The sequence below is a fragment of the Nycticebus coucang genome, chromosome 12, assembly GCF_027406575.1.
Source record: "Nycticebus coucang isolate mNycCou1 chromosome 12, mNycCou1.pri, whole genome shotgun sequence".
Lineage (NCBI taxonomy): Eukaryota > Metazoa > Chordata > Mammalia > Primates > Lorisidae > Nycticebus > Nycticebus coucang.
The window spans coordinates 53,641,903-53,653,681 of record NC_069791.1 but is presented as its reverse complement, the minus strand read 5'-3'; the positions used below and the strand labels follow the sequence as shown (position 1 = coordinate 53,653,681).

The following is an 11,779-nucleotide window of genomic DNA, read 5'->3' as shown; positions in this document are numbered from 1 at the left end:
CTCCAACGGAAGCTTTTGATCCTTTGCTGGAGGACCCTGGACAGACAGATACTTTCTCATCAGCTCTTGGGTCAAACTGGGGTCCTAACATGGAATATCTATGGGGAGAAACTGAGGCACAGAGGAGGGATATGACTCAAGCTAGAGATGTGATGAAGGTGCAGGGCAACCAGGAAGAAAGATAAGTATCCAGGTGTCCTCAGCCTCACCTCCAACTTCCTAATTCTTTAGAATTCACTAAGCTCCCTGGGTCTGCTGCTGCCAGGGGAGTCTGCTCACCACAGCACAGAAGGGGCTGTGCAGAGAGAAGTGAGACCAGCGATCAGACAAGGCCAGAATAGAACACACAAAAAACACAAGTGTCCCGCCTCCCAGCCCACACCTGGACCTGGCCACACCTCTGGCTTCTGGACTCCAGCTTTCCCTGGGAGCCTCTCCTCCCAAGTAGGCTGAAGACAGGCCCTGGGGCAGTGGCAGGCAGAGATTGGACCTCAGCCTTGAGGGAAGTGAAAGGGTTAACTTTCCCAGGTCCACTGGCCCTGTCTAGCCAGCTCACCCCAGAGCGCTGTAAGTCAGGGCTTGTCTTTGGTGCTCTCCCAATTTGGATTTCCCTCTTGCTCCTCCTTTTACCTCCTGGGAGACACTGAGAGGAAAAGCTAGGGGACCCTAGACAGACCGGCTGTCTCTAGGGTGTCATTTTAATACTGCCAGTAATCACCACCTCCTAGTTTATTAACTCTCCCTCATGGCTACTCTTACCATCCCTGGACTTCTCTCTCTGTATCTCTCTCTCTCTCTCTCTCAACATAAATACACATACACAGTGGAGGGGAAGAGGAAAGGGCTAGGAACAAGGAAAACACTATAGTTTCTTGCCACTGCAGTGCCTGTCCCACCCTTGACTTCTCCCTTTAAAACTGGTCCCACCACCAGTGGGAGGCAGGATCCAGCAGGTAGGATGATCCAGGGACAGAGACACAGAGGATTCTTCTGAACCAGCAGAGCAATCACACAACAGCAAGCTCAGAAAAAAAGAACACTGGAGGGCAAATTTGAAGATGTGGACAGGGAGTGCAAAATTAGACAATGCCGAGTGATAAATACTTCTCTCCCAAGCAAAATAGAGTCATCAGAGTCACAGCAAAGACTAGAACACTCAGATCATTTGTGTTTAATATCCTAGACAGGAGAGGAGAAGGAACCCCTTTCCCTTGGCAACCCCAGGAGATTCTGCTTCTGAAAGTGGTTCATGAACTCCAGGAAGCTCTGCTGATCTAAGGAGTTGTGTCAGTCACTTGAGGTCACTGGCAAGAAGGAGACCACAGGCAGACAGAGGGGTGGGGGCTTTGCACCTGCCCCATCCCCACCACAGGGTCTTGGGCTGCGTAACTGTTAAGATTGTAATGATCACACATCCTGAGGATACTTCTGATTTCAAACACTCAACTCTTCTGTTGATGAAGTGACATGACTTGGACTTTGAAAATATGGTCCTTTCATGGACTTCCCAGCAAGTGCCCTTCCTTCTGCAGTTTCTGTGGTAGCAGCCACTGTGGGTGCTGAGAGGTCCCAGTGAAACCCATTTGCCAGTGAAGTGGGAGGGTGTCCGCATTTGACACCCCTCTTCTCTCACCTCAGTCTTAGGTAATGGGAGGAATGGCCGGTCAGCTTCAGCCTGGCACTTGGTCTCATCCCCGGAGCTAAGGCAAAGTCCAGAGACAGGCTTCCACCAACTACCATGACAGCGAGAGGCACCCACTAAGAGATAAGGGTCACCTTTGTACTCCACAGCTGGAGAGCCCAGCAGTAGCTGCCCAGGGTCCCGGGTCCACGCCCCTTCTGCTGGCAGGCTGCTTCTCTGCCGGCTCCCCTTCCTGGTTAATTAATGGTCGACATCGAGGCAGTGGGAGGATCGGGATAGGTGGCCATTCACTGCGCTCAGAAAGGGAGGGGGCACCTGCCACAAGTCCCCGGGTCAGCCCTCCGCCACTCCTTTCACACCGGGTCATTACTCCGGCGCCTCGCGGGGTCTGGCCGCGAGCGGAGAGCGCGGATGGTGCGTGGTTCCAGCCTTTCGGCTCAGCCAGGTGGGTGGTTAGTTCAGGTGAGGAGGGAAAAGAGGAAGATGGCACTGCGAAGCGAGGAATCCTTGTCAGGGAGGTGGCGGCTGCCTCGGGGCTCCTCTGTCACTAGGGCCCCACTGCTGGGCCCCCGAGCTGGCAGCAGAGGTGACGCCCTCGTCCCCGCCCCCTGCCGCCTCTGTCCCCTCCCCTCCCGGCCCAGGGCTGCTCGGGTCCCACGGGCCGTTGCGTCCCAGTCCGAGCCCGGGCATCGCCGGGGGAGTCAACAGTGACCAGGGGCCCCGCGGGCGCCGGGACACCTGCGAGCACAGGTGAGTGGCGGCGGGAGGGCCGGGCCGACGGGGGTGGGGCGGGTAGGGGACCGGGACCTGAGAACTGGAGGGAGGTGGGGGCGGAGGAAAGCCTGGCTTCTGGCAGAGGGGAGGAAGGGAAGCTGGGTCAGAACCAAGAAAGGACCCTGGGTGGGGAAGCAAGAGAGAGAGCCTTAACAGGGAGGATTATTGGGAAGGGGCAGGGGACACAATGACCATTTTCCTCCTCTACTCACAAATCAAAGAGAAAGTTAAGGGGAGGGCAAAAGAGGGGCCTCAGGCCCACCTAGCACCCACCTCCGCTCCCTCCTCCAGGCCCTGACCTCTCAGTGGGTGGGTCCTCCCTCCGGTTTAGGGGGACGGCTCCCAGCCCCACGGTGGTACTCCCACAGGCCGGGAGAGATTCTTAGTGCACTTGGCTGATCTCTACAGGCCCGTGGCCTGGTAGCTGACGCCACTTGCCTCCTTGTCTGTGGCCAGGAGGAGCCAGCCAAGGGGCACGCAAATTTTTCAGTAAACGGCCAGACAGTAAATGTTATCGACTTTGTGACCTGTACAGTTTGTCACAAATAGCAGGAAAGCATACATAGACAATGAGTAAACCAATAAAGTCGTATTCCAATAAAATTTCATTTATGGACACTGAATCTGAATATCATATAATTCTTACTTGTCCCAAAATACTGTTTTTCTTTTGGTTTGTTTCAACTATTTAAATACTATCCATACACCTGGCACAGTGGGTCACTCCTGCAATCCTAGCACTCTGGGAGGTTGAGGCTAGGTGGATTGCTTGAGCTCTGGAGTTGGAGACCAGCCTGAGCAAGAGTGAGAGCCTGTCTCTAAAATAGCCGGGTGTTGTGGTGGGCGCCTGTAGTCCCAACTACTTGGGAGGCTGAGGCAAGAGAATCACTTGAGTCCAAGAGTTTGAGGTGGCTGTGAGCTGTGACACCAAGGCACTCTACTCAGGGTGACAAAATGAGACTCTGTGTCAAAAATAAAAATAAAAAATAAAAATAAATACTATAGGGTGGCGCCTGTGGCTCAGTCGGTAAGGCGCCGGCCCCGTATACCAAGGGTGGCAGGTTCAAACCCGGCCCCCGCCAAACTGCAATCAAAAAATAGCCGGGCGTTGTGGTGGGCGCCTGTAGTCCCAGCTACTCGGGAGGCTGAGGCAAGAGAATCGCTTAAGCCCAGGAGTTGGAGGTTGCTGTGAGCTGTGTGAGGCCACGGCACTCTACCGAGGGCCATAAAGTGAGACTCTGTCTCTACAAAAAAAAAAATAAATAAAATAAATAAATAAATAAATAAATACTATATGTAAAAATCATTTTTAGTTTACAGGCTGCAAAAATGGGTGGCAGTTTGGCTGTCTCTAGCCACCTCACTCTACCTCCCCACCCACTGCCCTCCTGCAGCTTTTCCCGGTCTATGCATGAGGAAGGGAGAGGAGATGCCTAGGTTCAACGGGAATCTTTCCAACTGGAGGTATCCAGAAAGCCAAGCACCTGTCTTTGACCCTTGCTCCCATCTACTCTTAGGACGGCAGCATCCTTTGAAAGCCAGTGTAGGAGTCTGAACCCCAAATGTGCGCACATGTGAAGAAGGAGGTAGATCCTCAAAGGGCTTTCCACCCAGCCTGTGCCTGGACCTACCCTACCCTACCAAGTCATAGGTGAGGCAGCCTCTCCTACCCTCCACTAGTAAGTGACGGAGCCCTTGGCTCTCTCCTCTTCCATACCATTCTCTTTCCCTCCCACCTTTGTCTCCAGCCTAGTGTCAGTCTCTGATCTAGGGTGTCCCTCCCATGTTTTTTCTCTCTTGCAGCCTCAGGGGACTCCTTTCTCCTGCACAGTGGAGCTATGTCCCTTTGGAGGTGACCCAAGAGAGTAGGGATGCAGGCCCTTAGTCTTCCAGATGAGGGCCCCCTCCATGGATACGTGGCCTCCCTCATTGAGACCTATGGGGGTGGCCACCGAGTCTCGTCTCAGAGCACTGCTGGCAGTCTCCACCCCCGAGGAGGAGGCCCCGTGCTTGTGAGTCCAGGCTATGCCTGAGGGTGACGTGGGGAGGGGCAGAGGGAGGATACCCAGGCTTTGGAGTCTCTGTACCCTTGCAGGTTCATAGGCTGCTCTTTTCCTGTCCCTTACCCTATTCTTCTTTCCTTGGTTGCGGGGGAGAGGAGGGCATTGCCTTGGCCAGGTTCCCAGGACCTCACACCCTAGTCCCAGACAGCTGGGGCAGGAGAGGCAGAGACAGAGAGCCAGGAGAAGCCAGGCCTGCAGAGGAGGTGCTGTCAGACAGGTCTGAGGCACAACGCTGCAGGTAAGGTCACCAAAACCTGGAACTAGCACCTCCCAGGTTCTTGCCTCCCTCTGAGTCAGGACTGAGGAAGAGCAAAGGTTCAGGTGTTCCTATGCCCCAGGGAGGAGGGTGTAGAGTACCTGCCTCAGCTCCACCCTGGCTCCACCTGCCTGGCCCTCCTCCAATCCTGACCAAGGAAAGGGGTGCGGAAGCAGAGTTCCAGTCTGTGCCTCAGCTCAGGCTTCCAACCTTCTCCTTGAGGACAGTTCTGCTGACTGGGGGTATCCCCTACTTTACTGGAGGAGGATTTGGCCCTTGGAGATGGGGATTCTCCCAAGTTGTGGGTGGAAGGGAAACTAGGAAGTAAGTGGGTAATTCAGGCCACAGGCGAATCAAGGAATGTGACCAGGCCTGCCCTGGGAGGAGACTTCTGGCCATGGCCTCAGCCTCTTACACGGAAGGGTAGCCACTCCCAAATGGATAGAATACAGGCCGCACGCCACTGGGGAGGAAGCTGCACATGTGTGTGCCCTCATCCCCACGTGTTCCGGAGGCTGGTAACAAACAAGGAGATTGTGGGGACCCAGACTATAGCGGAGAGCACACTTGTAAGCAGGAGATACTGGGGTGCACACACCAGAGCCCAGGCATGCATGTGCCTCTGCTTGTTCCTACTCTGCAGGAGGCCTTGCTCTTGTCCCAGACCTGCTGGGAAGCTGTACCAGCTTGCCCCTGCCCACTCAGCCTGGCTTCCCTGGCAGTAGCCTCTGTGATTCAGGGCAGGAGCAGCCATACTGAACTGGCTTGAGGGGAGAGGGGACCAGCTCAACTACAGGGATGTTGGGGTGATGTCTAGAACCAAGCCTGGATTCCCTACTACCTTTCTGGGACTTCAGGGGAAAGGGAAGCACCCCCCAAACTTCCCCTGTTCCTCTCCCAGGATCCCAGTCGCCAAAACCTCCAGCACTATGTCCACTTTGCCAAGGGTTCTGGCCAGGCCCGAGGCCTGCCTCCCATAAAACTGCGAGAACCAGAGCACGAGAAGAAGCATGGAGTCCATTCAGGGGCTGGTCCACCTTACTCTCCCAAACTCAAGGTAAGGGGGTCTTTCTCCTCCCATCCCCATGCTCACAGTCCCCTCAAGCCGCAAGCCTCAGGGGCTGAGAGCAGGGTTGTGGAGGCTTCTGCCTGCAGGCCTTCCAAGAAGGGAGCTCTGTCTGGAGACCCACTCACAGATACATGTGTACTTGTTCCATGCATCAGACCCAGTGACTTTGACTCAAGATATTTGGCTAAAATGTAAAGGATAAACTTATTAATATTAAACTGTCAGCTTTTGAAAATTACTAAGTAATGGGAGAGGAACATGCTCCTTCCATCCCCAAGTCTCACAGCATTCTGTACCCTGGCTGTGAACCTCAGCCCCTCCTCTCAAGCTGCATTTGGGATGGAGTGGGGTAGGCAGGAATATCTGTGGCCCACATTACTTGGTATTTAAAAAATTGTAGGCTCAGCACCTGGAGCTGGTGGGTTCAAATCCAGCCCGGGCCTGCTAAACAACAATGACAACTACAATCAAAAAATAGCCAGGCACTGTGGCAGGTGCCTGTAGTCCCAGCTATTTGGGAAGCTGAGGCAAGAGAATCGATTAAGCCCAGGAGTTTGAGGTTGCTGTGAGCTATGACACCACAGCAGACTACCGAGGGTGACATAGTGAGACTGTCTCAAATAAATAAATATAAAAAATTGTAAAATGTAAGCCACATTATTGATGGAAATGTCCATTTGATGGGCAAATGTCAAAATTTTACTCCATGGGTGGTGCCTGTGTTTCAAAGGAGTAGGGTGCCGGCCCCATATACTGGAGGTGGCAGGTCCGAAACCCAGCCCCTGGCTAAAAAACTGCAAAAAAAAAAAAAAAAAAGTTACCCGAGGCCACTGGTTCCCTAAGTTCTGTTCTGATCTCCTCTTGAAGGTCCCTGGAAGGGTCTGATTCTGTCCTTTCCCCACCTTGTTCTAAACCAAGAGACCCCTGGAAAGTATGCTTCTGGTCAGGAAGCCCACGTCAGAACACTCTGTTCAGCAACCTTTCTGCAGACCAAGGTGCCCCTCCAACCAGGTTCCAGAAGTGCCTTCTGCCCTGTCATTCCAGCCACAGCTGGTGACAATCCCTGACCCCCAGGCCTCCATGTGCCCACCCTTACTCAGAGGTGCTTGCCACCTCATACCCCAGACACATGCACACATGCAGTCCTTCTGGAGCCCTGTGGCCTGGGTGCCAAGGAAGTGCCCGGAACTGACCCCTTCTCTGCTCCTGCAGGATATCACCAAGGCCCACGAGCTGGAGATGAGGCTGCACACATTCAGCATGTTTGGGATGCCCCGCCTGCCCCCTGATGACCGGCGGCGCTGGGAAATAGGAGAGGGTGGTGACAGCGGCCTGGCTATCGAGAAGTCCTGGAGGGAGCTGGTGCCTGGGCACAAGGTGGGCCTGAAGCAGTGTCTGTCCCCACAGTGCTACAGACACGCAAACACACATTCTGCTATGGGGGAGGGAAAGGCCTTGGGAGGTAGGGTCATGAGGAAAAGCGTTTGGAGACCCCTTGATCCCGGTTCAGATCCCAACTCTGCCACTTACTGATGAGACCTTGGCCAAGACAGCCAACTCTGAGAGCCTCAGTTGCCTCAGATATAAAATGTTGCAAATATCATCTATACACTGGAGGGGTGGTTTGAGGACCCAAAAGGTCATGTACATAGTACCTAGAACCTGTGATGTGGATCCAGTAGCACTTAATAAAACGGCACCTGCTGTTCCGATCGGCAACCCCCCTGACGCAGCACTGTTCCCACACCAGGAGATGAGCCGGGAGCTTTGCCACCAACAGGAAGCAGTGTGGGAGCTGCTGACCACTGAGCTGATCTATGTGAGAAAGCTCAAGATCATGACTGATGTGAGCCTCCCTCAGCCCCAGCCCTGGCCCTATCCTCAGCCATTCACCCGTCTCCCAGGAATTATGCCCCAATCTCCCAAACCTGAGGGCCAGGATACCAAGAGATTCTGATTCAGATCTGCCCAGGATCGAGGGAGAGGGGTCGGCAGCACTGAAGTTGGTGGGATCTGGGGAGTGACTCTGAGGGGGCTAGACAGGGGTTCCCAAGAGGAGGCCAGTCAGGTGCTGAGACCTGTGTCTCTTCCCCTGCATCCAGCTTCTGGCTGCTGGCCTGCTGAACCTGCAGCGAGTAGGACTGCTGATAGATGTGAGTGGGAGATGGGGTGAATCCTGGGGGTAGGAGTGGCATGGGGAGCCCTGCAGGCTGTTGGCCTGAATTCCCTCTGCTCCATTTTCTGGATGCCCTTGCCTTCCCTGCTCCCCTTTTGCTCTAGAGCCCAAGCAAGGCCGCAGATCCCCCTTTGCACAGTACTCAGCCCTTTGAGGCAACAGAGGAGGAAGGGAAGGTCGGAACCCCCAGATCTTCTTGGGCCCGCAGTTTGGCTCAGCCCCTGGCCCCACCCCCCACTATCCAAGCTTAAAGTCTTCACCCTCCCACAGCCAGTGCTACCAAATAGGGACCTGCCAAAGTCATGTTGCTAAATTGTGCTCCCCTCTGCAGGTATCAGCTGAGACCCTGTTTGGAAATGTCCCCAGCCTGATCCGAGTCCATCAGAGCTTTTGGAAGGAGGTGCTGGGGCCCACCCTGGAGGAGACCCGCACCTCGGGCCAGCCTCTGGACCCGGTCAGCCTGCAAAGTGGCTTCCTGATGGTGAGGCCTGGGGAGGAGCCACACCCAGATGAGGCAGGACCAGGAGGCCCAGAGAGATCCTATCTGTAGGGGATGCCTGTGCCTATGGGACTTGGGTCCCTGCATGATTTGAGGGATCTGCAGGGCGTAGCCTCTACCCACAAATATCATCTCACCTCCTGCCTTCCATTCTACAAGTGTGGCCTGTGAGCCAAAGGTCCTCTGGTCATCTGGAGGTCCTTATGAAATGGAAATGCAGTTGTCTCAGGGAAGCTCTATGCCTAAGCTCATTATCAGCTATAAAAGCTTAATTCTTTCAGACCTGTCAACAAACATCTAGGTGCAAGAAAAGGGCCTAAGTAAGGGGATCCTTAGGATGACTTGGGAGGTGGGTGTAAAAGGCCACAGGGGTGCCCAGAGAGGAGAAGTATAATAAGAGAAAGCAAGAAGGCAGAGGATCAGACTTTCCTCCATAATTTTAGCCAGCCAGGAAAACATGGGCCCTGCAGGAGAGTATTATAGTGGGGTAGAGGGGTTGGGGATACTCTCCCGGGAGCCCTTCCACAGGAGCAGGGCTTCTGGGCAAACCTTCAGGTCACCACCCCACCCCTGTGGTGAAATGGGATCCACAGTGTCCTGAAGATGGTCTGGCTGAATTATTGATGATGGGAGAGTAAGCCCAGGGCAGCCTAGGGGATGGAGGGAGCTCAGAGGGCAGTGTGGGTCTGTCTCAAAACTTAGGCTCCTTCCTGGAGTCCAGAGGGGGAGGCCTGGCTGCAGAGGGCCGTCAGGGAAGGTAGGGAGCTAGGCTAAGGCCTGTATGAGGCTGTCCTGCTCCCATGTGCCGCAGTCAGAGCCTGTATTCGTGACCTTCCTCGCCCTGCCTGCTCCCCGCCCTGTGTCTGTCCCTCCAGTTTGGACAGCGGTTCCAGCCATACGTCCAATACTGCCTGCAAGTGAAGCAGACAATGGCTTACGCCCGGGAGCAGCAAGACACTAACCCTCTCTTCCATGCCTTCATGCAGGTGGGACAGGGGCTCCCAGGGAGGGGGACAGGTGTCTTGGCCAGCCAGGTCATCCCAGTCTCTGGCTGGGCCCCAGGCTGAGTTAATCCCCAGGCAGAGCAGGTGGGCCAGCAGATACCTGAGCCCCACTCATCTCCCAGCAGTGGTGTGAGAAGCACAAGAGCTCAGGGAGGCAGACGCTCGGTGACTTGCTCATCAAGCCCTACCAGCGAATCACCAAGTACCCACTGCTGCTGCAGGCTGTGCTAAAGAGGAGCCCAGGAGCGCAAACCCAAGAGGCCCTGAATGCCATGGTAGGTGCCCCAGAGTGGCCAGATCCTGGGGACTTGAGGGCTGGTGAGTAGGCACTCATCCCCAGGCACTCTTGAGGTCCCCTTCCTCGTGTATATGGGGGTGTGGCACTGCCTGGCTCGACCTACTTTAGCACATGGCAGTTGACGGTGGTTGGGAGGGACTCTGTGCTATCCCTCCTCCCTCACTCCCAGCCACTCACCTAGATTGCAGCTGTGGAGTCATTCCTGAGACACATCAATGGGCAGGTCCGCCAGGGCGAGGAGCATGCGAGCTTGGTGGCTGCAGCCCAGCGCATCGGGCCCTATGATGTGCTAGAGCCACTAAGTGAGGAGGTGGAGAAGGTGAGAGAGGGCAGAAGACGAGGGCCCAGGAGAAGCAAGGGGCTGGGAATATGGTGAAAGGAAGGTCTGGAGGGGCAGGCAGAGGCTGGAACACCCTGTGCTTGGGTGCCACAGAAGGGGTGCATCCATCATTCCTTCCTGGTCATGAGGGACAGAGGTCAGAGAGCACTGGGGTGTTTCCTCTGCCCCTGGGGGGAGGACAGAAGGAGAAAGGAGGGGCTGGTGGCAGAACGCAGAGCCACTTTGGTTGGGATGTAGAGACAGCCTGCCCAGCACTCTGTCCCCTCACCTGCCTGTATCCCTCAGAACCTACGTCCATTCTCCACCCTGGACCTGATGTCCCCCATGCTGGGGGTTGGCTCTGAGCACACCAGACAGCTGCTGCTGGAGGGACCCGTGCGTGTGAAGGAGGGCCGAGAAGGGAAGGTGAGGGGCTGTGGGGAGGAGTGCAGAAGCTGAGAGCTGAACTGGATAGAGGGCAGGTGGGAGACAGGGCGAGGCAAAACAAGGGCAATGGGAGGAGGGGGCTGCGAGTATGTTGGGAAGAGGACATGTTTCCAGCTAAACTTGGTTGTTTGTATGACTCTAAGCCAGCCACTCTCTGCCTGTAAAAGTGAGAGATAGCACCAAATGGACACCCTCCCCGCCTAGCGTCCCCAGCCTTGTGCCTATCACTGGCATATATGAGCCCCATGCACAAGCCCTGCTCCCTGACCAGCCCTTCCCCTGGCTCTGGCTGATCCCATCTCTTTCTCCCATGCCTCTACCCCCAGCTGGATGTGTACCTATTCCTCTTCTCTGATGTGCTATTGGTGACCAAGCCCCAGCGCAAGGCAGACAAAGCCAAGGTCATCCGCCCCCCTCTGATGCTGGAGAAGCTTGTGTTCCGGCCCCTGCGAGACTCTCGTATGTCTCTCTCATGGGGAGCTTATTCCTCTTCCTTTCCTCTTGGCAAGGGGAAGGAAGGGTCAGGATGGGGATCCAATAAGGCCCGGCCCTTGAAGCAGACCTTCTCCTCCACCCAGACAACTTCCTGGTGATCCAACTCACTGAATTCCAGTGTGTGTCTAGTGCCCTCATTGTGCATTGTCCCAGTTCTACTGACCGTGCCCGCTGGCTGGAGAAGACACAGCAAGCCCAGGTATGAGACAGCCAGACATGGGAAAGGACAGGCAAGCCCCTGGAGCTCAGAAACAGAGCACAGAGGGAAGGGTGAGGAGCGGGAGAGAGAGGCTCGAATGGGTTCAAATTCACACTGTCAGCCCTCAGGTGTGCCCTCAGCACAGGAACTGGTGTCTGAGCACCATGTGGGGGATAGAGACCTAGGAGTATGTCAGGGGGACAAGGGAAGGAGGAAAGGGGTCCACATGGAGCAGAATGTGCAAAGGCCAGAAACATAAAACAGTTGTGCATGATGAGAGAACCAACACTTGGCAGTTTGGCATTACTAGGGCCTCAAGTACAAGGGCAAACGCAGCAGGAGAGAGGCTGAGAGGTAGGCCCCACGAAATCATGCCCCCCTCTGGATACTGTGCTGGGGGATATGCACTTTGTCCTACAGATGACACAGCCATAGTAGCCAGGGAAGTGACGTGGGCAGATCTATGTAATAAAAGCAGGAGGATTTCAAAAGAACAGAGAGCAGAAAGAAGCTGTATCGGGTACCACAAACGTGGTGG

The 11,779-nt window shown here is 55.2% G+C and overlaps 1 protein-coding gene across 8 annotated transcripts in view; it reads left to right on the top strand.

Annotated features, from left to right (window-relative positions):
• The first annotated feature begins 429 nt into the window (after positions 1–429).
• The window catches only part of PLEKHG6 (pleckstrin homology and RhoGEF domain containing G6), a 158,918-nt gene continuing 147,568 nt past the window's right edge, over positions 430–11,779 (top strand). For 2 of the 8 annotated variants that reach the window (XR_008373475.1, XM_053557809.1), the window contains exons 1-14: positions 430–2,392; positions 3,934–4,067; positions 4,220–4,428; positions 5,637–5,792; positions 7,017–7,181; positions 7,555–7,650; positions 7,907–7,957; positions 8,312–8,461; positions 9,355–9,465; positions 9,609–9,758; positions 9,963–10,100; positions 10,407–10,526; positions 10,874–11,006; positions 11,126–11,241. Coding sequence is in view for 7 of the 8 variants with exons in the window: in XM_053557809.1 (XP_053413784.1) it covers positions 4,288–4,428; positions 5,637–5,792; positions 7,017–7,181; positions 7,555–7,650; positions 7,907–7,957; positions 8,312–8,461; positions 9,355–9,465; positions 9,609–9,758; positions 9,963–10,100; positions 10,407–10,526; positions 10,874–11,006; positions 11,126–11,241 (1,527 nt within the window). In the remaining variant the exon portion in view is untranslated. Of the gene's footprint in view, positions 2,393–3,933; positions 4,096–4,219; positions 4,429–4,481; positions 4,718–5,636; positions 5,793–7,016; positions 7,182–7,554; positions 7,651–7,906; positions 7,958–8,311; positions 8,462–9,354; positions 9,466–9,608; positions 9,759–9,962; positions 10,101–10,406; positions 10,527–10,873; positions 11,007–11,125; positions 11,242–11,779 lie in introns of those variants that run through there. The other 6 variants (XM_053557806.1, XM_053557807.1, XM_053557803.1 and 3 more) reach the window with 6 other exon arrangements.